The following is a 15,645-nucleotide window of genomic DNA, read 5'->3' as shown; positions in this document are numbered from 1 at the left end:
AAACCATTAGACAAAATTTGAACCCCATCTGAATCAGCAAAGGGTGTTTATGCTTTGCAACCCTCCTGTTTTGCGCCCTCATGTTGCATTATCATGGAGGGGTGTGACATTGGCAGATATGTGAATAAAATGGCAAAGGGCCCCTGTAACACTCCAGTTTGGCAACACCCTCAGTGCCTCCCACCCACATTTATTGAGCATTTTGAAAATGTACTGATACAGAGTAAACCTGTGACGAGAGTCCTAGGAGCCTGTGGGTAAGCAATTACTTTGTACCTCTCCATACTGGTATGCCTACTTGCAGGCAGCCAGGACTCTCTCATTTGTTTTCTCTGTACAGGTACATTTTTAAAGTGGTCAACAAACATGAGCAAATGGCACCAGGGGTGTTGTTGCTGAAATGGGGAGTCTTAGAGAGACTCTTTCCATTTTATTCATGCCCTTCCATGATCACTCATAGGAAAGTGCAAAATAGGAGGAGTAAAAAAGTGTAACTAATTCTGATTGCATTCAGATTTTGTCAAATGGTTTTGAATCGTCTCTTGCAGTGCCACATTGTACACTGGAGCAAAAATTGTGGTCACACTGCGCTCCAAAGGGATGCAACCATTTTCAGTGGGGTTGCTGGCCCACAATCTCCTTAGGGAAGGGTTGAAGTGTCTGTGGGGTGTCAGTTGTGCCAAAGATTGTCAAGAACAGTGGACAAAGTTCAATCAGTGGACTAAGTTCAAAACCATCGTACAGTATGCATTAGATGAGTATGTGCCAAGCAAGATCATAAGAGATGGAAAAGAGCCACCGTGGTACAACAACCAGGTTAGAAACTGCTACAGAAGCAAAGGGAACTTCACAGCAAACATAAACATAGCCAAAGCCTTGCAGACAAACAAAAATTACGCGAAGCGAAATGTAGTGTGAAGAGGGCTAAGCGAGTGGCGTTCAACGAATTCGAAAGTAAAGTTCTATGTACTGACTTGGCAGAAAATCCTAAGATATTTTGGTCTTATCTCAAAGTGGTAGGGGGATCAAAACAAAATGTCCAGACACCCTGTGACCAAAATGGTACTGGAACAAAGGATGACAGACTAAAGGCCGAAATACTAAATGTCTTTTTCCAAAGCTGTTTCACAGAGGAAGACTGCACTGTAGTTCCTACTCTAGATTGTCACACAGATGACAAAATGGTAGATATCAAAATAGATTACAGAGGGATAGAAAAACAATTAAAATCGCTCAAAAGAGGAAAGGTCGGTGGACCTGATGGGGTACCAGATCCATTTTACACAGAGTACATGAAAGAACTTGCCCCCCTTCTTGCAGCGGTGTACCATAGGTCTGTAGAAGAGCGTAGCATTCCAAAAGATTGGAAAAGGGCAGAGGACATCCCTGGGCAGGGGGGGCGACAATACTATAGAAAACTCTAATTTAGCTCACCCTTTGCCAAACCACTGTCCCCCCTCCCCCTTTTCCCTCATGAAGCCATTTATCACAATAGCTGCACAGCACCCCAGAACCACTCTCCTGTGGCAGTTCAAACTCTTCATCCTCATAATTGTTGACAAACAGTATGAATTTGTACTAATTAACAGGAAACATTTTTATACATTACAGTCAAAATACACAATTAAGTTATAAAATGCACTGAGTGTACAATTTTCAAGGGACAAGGCAAATAACATGCAGTTAGATGGAAACTTGTTAATTTTTGGGCAGTGGTAATTTAGGCCTACAGATGTATATAATACGAGATATTTTTAGTTCAAAAGCAGATTTTCCGGGCCAAGGAATGAGATCTATTGTGTCTTAGATTTTGCCTGCTGCACCTGGAATAACTTTCTGTCACCCTCCCAATGTCCACAAAATCCTTGTCAGACCCTATGCTCCTTCTGCACGCATCTCCCTACTTTATGGCTGCTACCCCTGTGACCCCATCCCCATTGCAAGACTTGCCCTATATACCCTCCTAGCACACCTACAACAGCCCTGTAACTGGCAAAACATATACTATCAAAGGGGAAGCCACCTATGAAACAACCCGTTACATACCAGCTATTATGTAAACACTGTTTGGCCTTTTACATCGGCATGACCAAATTATCAATTAGGATGATTGGGCATAGGGTGTATACTAGCACTCAATATCCTGTTGCGGAGTATGCTCTACAACATGACAGTCATGACCTTGGTGCCTGTTTTACCACACATGCCAACTGGATTTTTTCCCCAGACACCAGTGTTTCAGAACTCCACAGGTGGGAAATAGGACTACAACATGTCCTTGGTTCTCGCCATCCACTTGTCCCTAATTTACATAAATTTCTTCCACCTCAGTACGTCTTCACAGTAATTACTTCTTTCTTCACTCTGTTTTAGTTGTCTATATCTTTCATTTTCTTACCTGTCTATTTTTCAACATCCCCCTCCTACCCCAGTTTCACCCTTATTAACTTGTGCACAATATTTTGGCAGTAATGTCTACCACCTTTAAGCTCTCAGCTCTCAGGTTCTCAGTTCTTGTCCAGTGCAGTCCCCAACAATCAGTCTTTTCTTCTCATCCCATTCTCCCATTCTACCCATAATTCTGGGTGACTTTTCTGAAATATACCCTTTTTTCATAGACCCTCCAGTCCTTTTCGCTCTCCCCTTTTCCTTCGCCTTCAACGCTTCTGGCGGAAGAAGAAACCACTGGCTCCAAAAGCTTGCATAATTATACCATTTTTGTGTGCATGTTCTACTGCCGCTTGGTGAGTAGATTTTTTATATATCCAATTACATTACATTGTCAGAGATATTTTTAGATATCTGCAGTTACACAAATATAGTAAACCCTAATGTCTGTGTAAAGAACAAAAGCAGTTGGGCCTTGGTGCCAAGAAACAGTAGCTCTGTGTGTGTGTGTGTGTGTGTGTGTGTGTGTGTGTGTGTGTGTGTGCGCGTGTGCGGGCGCACACGCGTGTGTGTGTTTGCACGCGCGCTTGCGCGTGTGCATGTGTGTGTGTGTTTGTGTGTATGTGTATGTGTGTGTTTGTGTGTATGTTTATGTGGGGGGGGGGGGGGGGGGGTTGTAGGAATGTGGGACAAACAGCTTTTTAGTGGTTGTGCCCACGTAGAGTACTACCCAGTGGATGCAGCTACATTGGTTGACAGCATGACTGCTTTCACAGTTGGCCCTGTTTCTGATGTGGTAAGAACCATAGGAAATGCATGCGACAGTACTGGAGTAGGTGGTAGCAGGAGAATGTATGAGACAGATCTTGCATCTAAGTCCTTTACTGGGATATGAGCCATGGGGCAGGGGTTAAGAGCAGGGGTGGAATGGGGCTGGAGAACAATATTCCATACATCGAGTATGCAGTATAATACCACTATGGGAAGGGTGGGGAGGACATTTTTATATCAGAGCATGACAAGAGGTTGTCAAAACCCTGACAGAGAACATGATTCATTTGCTCCAGTTCGTGATGGTGCTAAGTCATGAGGGGAGTATGTAGAGGATGGAAGAGGACTGGGACACAAGGCATGATATCTCTGTTTCTGTGCAATGTGGGGAGGGTAATTTTGATCCACAAAAGCCCCATAAGATTTTCGGCTTATTGACATATTTGGTATAGCAATTCATCAAAATTCCTCTTCTTCTATCCATCAGTCCTCAGCAGTCAAAGTTGACTGTCAGTGTGTCAGAAAATCATGTGGAAATGATGCAGTCCCAGTTGTTACCCTTTCTGCTAAGTCCTTTGCCCATTATAAATGTTCCTTTGTATTACCTTTATCTTCCCAGTAGTTGGATGTGCCAACATAACTGAATTTGTGATACGTATTTATTCCATCAATTGGGAATGACTTCAGTGATAACAATATTTTTCTCAGATGCATTGTGCACTTCTGTGCTCCAAAATGGTCATAACCTACATGAATATGGTACCCTGTGCTTTCGTAGTAGCAGCCATTGTCATTCACAGTGCCTAGACTTCCTAAATAATTTTCTATTATATAATTTCCAATGGAGATCTCTTTGTTCATCATTATTCTGCCAGCAGAGAATAATTTCTTCCAAGCAATCATCTTCTCTTTGAAAAGTGTACAAATTCCTAGACATTAACTTGATTCAAGTTTCACATTGAAATCTGTGATTTCCTCCATCTTTTGCTCTCTCAGTATCCAACCTGGCTTTATAGAGGGCCATGGCATTTAAAACTTGTTCAGTAGTTGTGACCTTTTTTTTTTTTTTTTTTTTTTTTTACACAAGTTGCTCACTTTATCTCTCATTGGGTGTGATACTTTAGTAAAGTTGGATATTGCCTCCTTTTTTATTCGTGTTCTGCTGACAGTCATTGCGGCTAATTGAATTTCTGTTTGACTGATCAGTTTATTTCAGCCTAATTTAATCTCCACAAACTTTTTATTGAATGACAAGTTGTTTGAATTGGCCGATAGTGTAGCTATGAGGAATCCTCTGTCCTCCACTGCTGCTTGAAGGAGCCTTTGATGACAGAAGGTGAAACAGAATGGTTAATTACATTGCTAATCAAATGGAAAGAGTAATTTTCTTTATGACATGAAGTAATAAAATACTTTGCTGTAAGTTGACAATTAAATCACTTCAGCCCTTTTTAAAGATATATGTTGGTGGTCATAATAGAGACTGTGAACTGGAAGCTGAACAGATATTAAAATAGAGCATTATTCAAACTTAATCCTTTTATTATGAGTTTTGAAAAACAAACCTTTGTGCCTGTACCATTGAAACCTTCTTGCTTCTTTGTTCATGTAGATGATACCCTTTTATAGCAGAGATAACTTTTACGTCTTGTGTAACTTCCTAACACCTTCCATCAGAATATTCACTTTTCAGTGGATATTGAAATGGGGGCTGCCTTACCTAGATTTATTTGTCAGGAAGAAGGTGATTGAATGAAAGAACTGGGGTATGTGGTAAACAGAAAGCAAATCACACAGCTGTGACATCCTGACAGTTATCAACGTGTCATATGTCTCCATCAGGCTCAACATCGAGTGGTACTTTGTATCATGCCACACAGAGCCCACTCATTGCAAGTGTATCTTTCTCCAAAATTGGTATAGTTTAGTACAGTGTTGAATCACTCTGCTATGCTGACACACTGATGGCACTGAGATGAAAGCCCGTAAGTTTGTAGCTCTTCTTGCTCTAAACAGGAAATATTTCAAACAAAATGTGATGAACTTGCTATGCATATTGTATTTGTTTAATCTCATTCCTTAACTCATTCTCCTGTGCTTCTGAGCTGTGTGGTCTTATGACCATCCTTGTAATTTTTGTCTTTTTAATTGATTGCCATTGCAAGCACTGAGGCAACATAAATCAATAAGTTAACATACTTTGCTTGTTTTTATTCAAAAAATGCCGTGTGGAATTAAGAAAGTTTTTATTTGTACAAAAGTGTGCTGTAAGAATACCATATGTCGCTCATCCACTTTCATCATGAAGACGACTGTTGATAGAGTTAGGTATTTTAGCTACAGTATCATAACACATATTATCTCTTGTGAAATATGTTGTTAACAGTCCATTAGACTTCAAAAGTAATAAAGATATGAATAATTACAATACTAAATGAAAAAATGCTTTCATTACTCTGCATTAAAATGGATTTTAGCTCAGACACAAAAGATAAATGCTATCAGTATCTTGGGTCACTTTTAAAATAAGCTAAGTATTCGTATATTGGTCAGCTACTGCTACCCATAGAATAATTTTTATTTAGAAACTTGTAGCTTATTTAGTGCTAAAGTATCACATACTTACTCTATTGTTAAACTTTATTTCTGTTTCGATCATGTAAACTCACATGTAATGTCAACATGTTGTCATATTTAAGCACAAATAAAAAAAAAACCTTGTTTATTGACATATTGCCCAGTTCAAGTCATTGCAATATGTTGTGCAAGTGAGCTATGGAACATGTCACTAACTAACTTGCTTTCATTTCTTTGACAGTTTCTTTGTTTTGTTTTTTGTATTCTCATCCAGTCATCCACTCAATATAGTAACACCTGCTCTTTCTCCATTTTAAAGTTTCGTGTTTGTACTTTATCTCTCTCTGTTTTTGACCTGGCGCTACCTTGTGGGTACATACTTTTCTGTACATATTTTGCGTAATACTATTCTTTACCATACAGAAATGGGAAACCCGGTCTTTGTTGTATATTCATTGCTTCATTGTATATTGTACACTCCTGGAAATTGAAATAAGAACACCGTGAATTCATTGTCCCAGGAAGGGGAAACTTTATTGACACATTCCTGGGGTCAGATACATCACATGATCACACTGACAGAACCACAGGCACATAGACACAGGCAACAGAGCATGCACAATGTCGGCACTAGTACAGTGTATATCCACCTTTCGCAGCAATGCAGGCTGCTATTCTCCCATGGAGACGATCGTAGAGATGCTGGATGTAGTCCTGTGGAACGGCTTGCCATGCCATTTCCACCTGGCGCCTCAGTTGGACCAGCGTTCGTGCTGGACGTGCAGACCGCGTGAGACGACGCTTCATCTAGTCCCAAACATGCTCAATGGGGGACAGATCCGGAGATCTTGCTGGCCAGGGTAGTTGACTTACACCTTCTAGAGCACGTTGGGTGGCACGGGATACATGCGGACGTGCATTGTCCTGTTGGAACAGCAAGTTCCCTTGCCGGTCTAGGAATGGTAGAACGATGGGTTCGATGACGGTTTGGATGTACTGTGCACTATTCAGTGTCCCCTCGACGATCTCCAGTGGTGTACGGCCAGTGTAGGAGATCGCTCCCCACACCATGATGCCGGGTGTTGGCACTGTGTGCCTCAGTCGTATGCAGTCCTGATTGTGGCGCTCACCTGCACGGCGCCAAACACGCATACAACCATCATTGGCACCAAGGCAGAAGCGACTCTCATCGCTGAAGACGACACGTCTCCATTCGTCCCTCCATTCACGCCTGTCGCGACACCACTGGAGGCGGGCTGCACGATGTTGGGGCGTGAGCGGAAGACGGCCTAAAGGTGTGTGGGACCGTAGCCCAGCTTCATGGAGATGGTTGCGAATGGTCCTCGCCGATACCCCAGGAGCAACAGTGTCCCTAATTTGCTGGGAAGTGGCGGTGCGGTCCCCTACGGCAGTGCGTAGGATCCTACGGTCTTGGCTTGCATCCGTGCGTCGCTGCGGTCCGGTCCCAGGTCGACGGGCACGTGTACCTTCCGCCGACCACTGGCGACAACATCGATGTACTGTGGAGACCTCACGCCCCACGTGTTGAGCAATTCGGCGGTACGTCCACCCGGCCTCCCGCATGCCCACTATACGCCCTCGCTCAAAGTCCGTCAACTGCACATACGGTTCACGTCCACGCTGTCGCGGCATGCTACCAGTGTTAAAGACTGCGATGGAGCTCCGTATGCCACGGCAAACTGGCTGACACTGACGGCGGCGGTGCACAAATGCTGCGCAGCTAGCGCCATTCGACGGCCAACACTGCGGTTCCTGGTGTTTCCGCTGTGCTGTGCGTGTGATCATTGCTTGTACAGCCCTCTCGCAGTGTCCGGAGCAAGTATGGTGGGTCTGACACACCGGTGTCAATGTGTTCTTTTTTCCATTTCCAGGAGTGTATATTATGTATTTATTATTGTATATTATCATTGTATGTTGTATATTCATTGTTCTGCATGGGATGAAACTATATTATGTATAACTCTCAGGATAAAGTGACATCAGTTTGATTCTAAATCATTCCATAGATATTAATGTTTTTGATTACAGGACTGTGGGTGAAAATTCCTGCTACAGACCCAATCCTCCACCATATTCAGGATTTTCACAGAGGTAAGTATGTTGTTTCTTTCTGACCATATAATTGATTACATAGTCTAAAAGATGTGAATTGAAGGAGGTTATTTTTAGATAGCTGCTGGTCATATTATTAGGCTCCATTTCAATAATAAGTCCAATTTAGTAAAAGAAGTTGGAGTACTATTTGTAGACTAAAATATGATACCGTCATCACTGTTTAGCTTATCTGTTCTGTATTAATAATAAATCTGTAGAGCTGTCATGTCTGTCTGTTTGAAAATCCTTCTTCAAAACTACCAGATGAATTTTCATGGAGTTTTTGCAGGTAACGTGCGGATAGCTTGGGGCACCATATAGGCTTCATTTCATCAAAATCGAATCTTTGAAAAAAATTGTGATTGAAAGTTCTATTGAAAACTGCCTTATCTGTATGTCTGTCTGTTTTATCACACTAATCTCTTTCCTACTGTTTCCACAGGTAAGTTTAGCATAATGTGAGGCAACATATAGGCTTTATTTAATCAAAATCAGATCACAGAAAGAGAAGATATCACAATTGAAAGTTTTATCCATACTGATACTGTTACGTTTTTAAGACCAACCTGCAGAACCGATTTCACTTAAGTTTGCTACAGAGATAGCCTGAACCATGAGGAAGAACATAGGCTAACCATGAGGAAGAACATAGGCTACTTTAGAAAGTATGTAGTACATGATACTTGAATATTTGTAGTACATGATATTTGAAGAATATAACATGAATTGGGGAAAATATTTACTCTTCGAAAAATCTGTTTACTCTATGACTTTTGATCTGTGTCACATTTTTGAAAATGCTTTTATTGGTTGATATGTGCTATGTGATATGATACAAAGTAACAAATACAATGCTTATACAATCTTCAGAGTCTCTGATGCATACTTCCATGCTAATAGTTGTAATTACTAATTAGTTGTAATTGTATAATGTATAGCTACTGCAGTAGCGTGATGCGTAGATGCGTGTACCTGCCCGTGCCCTTCCGTACACGCTACTCGGCAGTGAAGCTGTCCATCCCAACACGTTGTGCATTGGAACAGCTTGGGCGGGGGAGAGCTTAAGCAGACACATCATGGCTGGTGATGTGACAGCAAATACATTAGCTTATTTACTCACCATCACTCATCATAACCAAACTACTTATATGTGAGCACAACTGAGGGTAACACATAGTGTATAATAACGCCATGAGATGCTACTATTTCCTGTTGGTTACGTAGGTTGATCCATAGGTGTTTCGGTAGAAATCGTTTGCAAACTGAGTTGCCAACATTGTGTGGATCTAAACAACTTTATTTGTTATGTCCTCCCAAAATATGTTTTCATGTGGCAGGCCCTCCATCTCACAGCAGCATGTATTCCCAACACTGTCAATTTTTTGTTGTTTACATTCTAATCTCTATCTTTCCCTAAATTTTTTGCCCTCCACGGCTCCCTCTAGTACATTCAAACCTCAATACATCGTAGACCTGTCTGTATTGACTTTTCTCTCCCCCCCCCCCCCCTCCTTTGGAAGCCCAAAACTGTGATATTTCGAAGAAAACCTGCCAATATATAAGCGTTTTTGGAAGGCTTGAGAGGTACAGATTTTACCAGTGGACAAAAACTCTTTATATCAAAGTCACTTCTATATATCAAAATCTTTTATATGGTACCTCTGAATATTGAAGTGCACATAAATAGGGAAATCCTAGTCCCTCCCCTCCCTACATCAGTGCATCTGTGAGATTTGCATCGCATTGCAGCTCCCACATCGTCCTAGCAGGCGTGATTTTAGGCAATGTATGTTTCGAATTAAGTCGGGTGATGCTGATGGAATTAGATTAGGAAATGAGACACTTAAAGTAGTAAAGGAGTTTTGATATTTAGGGAGCAAAATAACTGACAATGATCAAAGTAGAGAGGATATAAAGTGTAGACTAGCAATGGCAAGGAAAGCGTTTCTGAAGAAGAGAAATTTGTTAACATCGAGTATAGATTTAAGTGTCAGGAAGTCGTTTCTGAAAGTATTTGTATGGAGTGTAGCCATGTATGGAAGCGAAACGTGGACGATAAATAATTTGGACAAGAAGAGAATAGAAGCTTTCGAAATGTGGTGCTACAGAAGAATGCTGAAGGTTAGATGGGTAGATCACATAACTAATGAGGAGGTATTGAATAGGATTGGGGAGAAGAGAAGTTTGTGGCACAACTTGACTAGAAGAAGGGATCGGTTGGTAGGACATGTTCTGAGGCATCAAGGGATCACCAATTTACTATTGGAGGTCAGCGTGGAGGGTAAAAATCGTAGAGGGAGACCAAGAGATGAATACACTAAGCAGATTCAGAAGGATGTAGGTTGCAGTAGGTACTGGGAGATGAAGAAGCTTGCACAGGATAGAATAGCATGGAGAGCTGCATCAAACCAGTCTCAGGACTGAAGACCACAACAACAACAACAACAACAACATGTTTTGATTGAGTATGAGCTGTAAGTGTCAGCCATGGGCTGTAAGCAGAAATGTCTAACAACCAGTGAAAAACAAAAAATTGACGAAGTGAAAGCAGGAGTGAAGAAAAAGAAAAACATAGCTGAAGAACTTGGGATTCAGCAAGCACACTGTCGACAGTAATCAAGAATGAAGATGGCATGATAACCATGGATGTAGGGGCAGATCAGAAACAACAATGAAAGGCTGAGTTTTCAAGTTTAGGAGAGTGCTTAGTGCAGTGGTTTCTACAACAAAGGAACAATAATGTGAACATTGGGTGGACTTATTTTTAAGGAGATTATTTTGTGGTAGTTTTGGGATACAATACGTTACGTCTGAGAAATGGACAATTTGAAAATTTCAGGAAGTATTGTTTTCTGAAAAGTGTGTGGGGAAAGTGACAGTTTAGATAACAAAATTTGTAATGAGTTGAAGTTAGAATTGCAGAGGCTCCTTCAAAATTACAAACTGGATGATGTTTTTAATGCAGATAATCTTGGACACTTTTGCAAACGTTTTCCAGACAAAACTTTGACAATCTGAGGAGAAAAAGTCACAGGGTCAAGCTAAGTAAAGATCGGAAACCAAAGAAGCCATGATGTTTTTCTGGGTGGATGTCATTCCGTGTGGAGTATACTGGCCTGACTATTTAACTTCAGTGCTAGTTAACTTAGAAATGGTGCAAAGTACTGATTTTTTTTCTGAAAAATTATTTCTCAGCACAACATATCCTGCAATGCTCTTACAAGCTTTTCACACTGTTTCTGACCATCTCGTATACTGTCAGTTTTCTTATTTATGGATTGGTGATGTGTAATGTATCAGATGTCTTGCTATTGTAACATACTATAATGTAAGAAGCTTGAAGCACATAACTACAGGCTTCATGAACAACTTAAGTATTATGGAAAGTTTTACAATTTCATCTTACATTCAGTTCATGATTCCTTAAGCCATGTTTACATTAGTTTGCTTTTATTTATTAGTTGCATTAGACATTTAACTGTTTTTACTTATGTGCTAAAATATTTACAGGTGTTATATTTTGGCTCGTTTCAGCACATCAGATCATGTGGATTTCTGACTTCCGGACAAATACAAAATGTGGTATTGTTAAATCTGTGGAAAACAGGATTACTGCTACCAGAGTTTGCTGAGCAACAAGAAAAGTGATTTTCCTGATGTGTGATGTGAGGCATTCAAAAGACTATTAATTTGCTCTTGCAATTCAAAATTATCTTGTGCAGTGGTTGCAGCAAACAATATATTTGAATGATGTGCATATTCATCATGCAAGTAATGAGCCAGAAATAATAAAACAATGGGACTCCAGGTAGCAATGTCAACAATGTAAGAAAAGATAGATTGCTACCTACCATAAAAATGACACAGAAAACTAAAGACAGACACAATTAAAAGACATTTACACAAACCTTTTGGACACATCCTTCATCAGCAAAAGCAAAACACACATCATTCATTCACCTCACGCACACGTGACCGCCAGCATCGGTAGCTCAGGCCAGAATGTGGAGTTGGCAGTCATGTGTGCATGTGACATGCTCACTTGTGTGAATGAATGGTGTGTGTTTCTCTTTTGCTGATGAAGGCTGTGTGTGAAAGCTTTGTGTAAGTGCCTTTTAATTGTGCCTGCCTGCAACTTAACGCGTCATCTTTACGGTAAGTATCAATCTATCTTCTTCTATATTGCACACAAAAATAATAGTTCTTTCTCAAATTTTGAAGCTGAAAGCTTTGTTGCTATCTAAAATAATTATAAAAACTTACATGTTTGTTTCTTCCATGTTATTACATTGAAGTAGTCTAGCTATTTAAGGTTAAAAATTTTCTACATAATTTTAGACAAGTGTGTTCCATCATCCACTGCACTTGCTACTAAATGCCTGTGCCCATTGTAACTGCCATTGTTTGGATTGGTGTTGTGTCATTCACTTCGCTGAACTTATCTGTGTTGTCACCCATACCAGCCACACATGCTGATTACATTGTCCTTGACAATACTGGTGCACTTTGTGATAGTCAGCTCGTGAACCCTGCAGAGAATACCACAGTGCGATTTGTAGAGCACAGCCCAGTAAACATACACCTTAACATAGGAATTCATACAATACTTGAATAAACTTATTTGGTCTTATTATTATTGGCTTTGCAAAAATTATATTGCTTTGAAGTTATTCTTTGATCTGAAGATTGTGATGGAAAAAAAATATTGGTTGATAGACTAAGAAATAGATGTAATTTATTGATGTAAAACAGTGAAGCAAAAAAAGGAAAACATGTACATCAGTTACATGAAACTATTTTTATCCTGCATGCATAAATCTGTTACCCTCGACACCCTGTATCACCATGTACATTACTTGTATAGTGTTGGGCTTTGTAGCATAGTCATAATTGTAAGAAAGCATTAAAACAAAGCATTTGTACCAATATTCGCAGACAAGATATTTTACTGTGATGGGCAGTGAACTTGCCGCAGCATATGTTACAAGTATGTAGATATGTATAACTATATTCATAAGGTAACTGATTTGGCAATATTCTGCATAGAATAATAAGCATATTTTTCAAAAATGTTTCATTCAGAATAAGTTTGTTTCGTGATGGAAATAGTTCTCCAAATATTCCTACAGCAAAAGAAATAAAATGTTTGAGCATTAGGTAAATAAGCAGAAAATGAGCATTAATTTTGATATTGATAAATATATGAATACCAAGACACACACATGCTTTACTGTATCACCTCAAGAGACATTCTCAAGAAACAGAGATTTGGCAGTTAAGTTCAGAACCTTCAGTGTGTGGTAGAGACTATAATTAGCAGCTTCTACATTCTTTAGTGTGCCTGTCTACCAACTATCAGTTCTTCCACACTCTATCTTCACATGAAAAAATACTTGTCAAAGCTAATCCCACATGCTTATCTTTGCATTTTTTTATAGTGAGTATTCTTTGATTAGTTATAATGTTAAATTCAGTTTAATGTATACAATCTAGTATTTTTATTATTATTTTAATTCTTGTGATAGACAGGTAATGTTACTGTCACTTGTGTTATACGTAAGTAGTTTTTAACAGTCTGTACCTTGATAATAAAAGTTTCATACCAAAAAAAGTTGTTTCTTTTTTTCTCAATTATTATAACTGCCAGTTGACTCTGCGGACCCCTAATGAATAAAATTCACCTCATTGGACCATCATAATGACTACTTTCTTTCATAATAATGGATGGTTTGGTGAATGTTATTTGCTCATATCTACATATTCGTCATGTAGAATGGTCAGAGCATTATAAAATGGTGCTCTGATACACAAAGCTTATTTTGTATAGGGAACATCTTAAATGCCAAGTTTAGTACACTGGACTCATATTCGAGAGGATGATGGTTCAAATCTGCATCCGACCATCTCAATTCAGGTTTTTTATGATTTCCCTTAATTGCTCCAGGCAGATGTCAGGACAGTTCCTTTGAAAGTACACAATCAATTTCCTTCTTCATCAGTGACACAATTCAAGCTTGTGCTCCATCTCCAACCACCTCTTTGTCGACAGGATGTTAAACCAGAATCTTCCTTCCTTTCTTTAAATGCAAGTAAAGCATTGAACAATGTGAAAAGTAAGCATATTGTTATACAGAACTACATACAGAATGTATATAAAGTCTGGGAACACTTTCAATTATTTATTGCACGAGAATCAAACATTGTACAGATATCATACATATGTCATTTTGAAGAGAAACCCTGAAAGTTTTTTTTCCTGTATATCGCCACAGCATAGTTTGGTAATTTGTCGATAGTCAGTGCTTGTTGCAAACATGGCGAGTTCAGGTGCAGAGCGAGCTTTCTATGTGCTGGAGTTCAACAAAAACAAGTGTGCTACAGCTGTTGAACGAATGTTTAGAACCAAGTACAGTAAGAAGCCACCAACAAGGAAGGCCATTTACAACTGGCACAACGCATTCGTTATGACAGGTTGCTTGTGCCCGGCAAAGAGAAGCGGACGTCCCAGTGTGAGTGAAGTGAATGTGGAGTGCGTACAAGAGACATTCATAAGGAGTCCAAAGAAATCGGTGTGTTGTGCATCCCGTGAACTCGAAATGGCTCCCATGACAGTGTGGAAAGTCCAGCGACAGAAGCTTTCTGTGAAACCATTCAAATTGGAGCTAGTGCAGAAGCTCAATGACAACAACAAAGACAAGTGTTTTGAGTTTTGTTCGCATTTGCAAGATTTGAATGAGTAGGGGGATGGCATTGTTGATTGCTTAATTTTTTGTCGACGAAGCATCTTTTCATGCTAATGGGAAAGTGAACAGGCACACTTGTCGAATCTGGGGTACGAAGCATCCACACCAATGCATTGAATTTGAGCGTTATTCCCCAAAGGTAAATTTTTTTGTGCCTTGTCACGTGGAAAACTGTAAAGGCCATTCTTATTCGCTGAGAGCACTGTCACTGAATATTCCTACTTGGACATGTTGCAGCAATGGCTGATTCCTCAAATGCAATCAGACTCTCCATTGATCTTTCAGCAGGATGGGGCTCCACCCCATTTTCATCGTGAAGTTTGTGGGTACACGAACATGGAGCTGCCGCATTGATAGATCGGCTATGCTACAGAAGGGGACAGCTGTTTCTTTAAATGGCCTCACCAGTCACCAAATCTCACTCCGTGTGACTTTTTCCTAGGGGGACACATTAAAGGTCTGGTGTACGTACCACCTCTACCGTGTGATGTAGCAGAGCTCCGGGAGAGAATACGGGAAGCAACTGCCACAATCGACGATGCTATGCTGGGACAGGTGTGGCAATAGTTCGATTACCGTATTGACATCTGCTGGGTCACTCATGATTCGCATATCGAATGTTTGAAAGAAAAAAAAAAACCTCAGAGTTTCTCTCCAAAATGCAATATGTATGACATCTCTACAGTGTTTAGTTCTCGTGCAATAAATAATTGAAAGTGTTCCTGGACTATATGTATACCTTGTATAATTGAATCTCATTCTGTACCATGCATTTGGAGGCTCTTTGATGTTCTATGTCAGCATTTTTAGGTTTCAGAAAGAGTTATATGTCACACATATACATGAGGAATGTATGTTCTAATGGCAAAGTAAGCTAATTGTGATGCTACAAGCAATAGGTCATACACACACCTTCATTGTGGTGTGGAAGGTTTGATTGAGCAATATGTGGCTGATAAGTTGCAGTATAGTGGGTGGGCCAAACTAGTAAGCAAGGGCCACTGCACAGTTGGAGGGTCCATAATGAGTGAGGCAGCAGTGTAGGTAGGCC

At 40.1% G+C, this 15,645-nt stretch overlaps 1 protein-coding gene across 1 annotated transcript in view; it reads left to right on the top strand.

Moving 5' to 3' along the window:
- LOC124789814 (epsilon-sarcoglycan) overlaps window positions 1–13,410 on the top strand; it is a 101,738-nt gene extending 88,328 nt beyond the window's left edge. The window contains exons 9-10 of the mRNA XM_047257295.1: window positions 7,786–7,848; window positions 11,386–13,410. Of these exons, the coding sequence (XP_047113251.1) occupies window positions 7,786–7,848; window positions 11,386–11,410 (88 nt within the window). The 3' untranslated portion in view covers window positions 11,411–13,410. The remainder of the gene's footprint in view (window positions 1–7,785; window positions 7,849–11,385) is intronic.
- The last annotated feature ends 2,235 nt before the right edge of the window (window positions 13,411–15,645 follow it).

This window comes from Schistocerca piceifrons, chromosome 3 (genome assembly GCF_021461385.2).
Source record: "Schistocerca piceifrons isolate TAMUIC-IGC-003096 chromosome 3, iqSchPice1.1, whole genome shotgun sequence".
Lineage (NCBI taxonomy): Eukaryota > Metazoa > Arthropoda > Insecta > Orthoptera > Acrididae > Schistocerca > Schistocerca piceifrons.
This window is presented reverse-complemented; position numbering and strand designations above follow the sequence as displayed.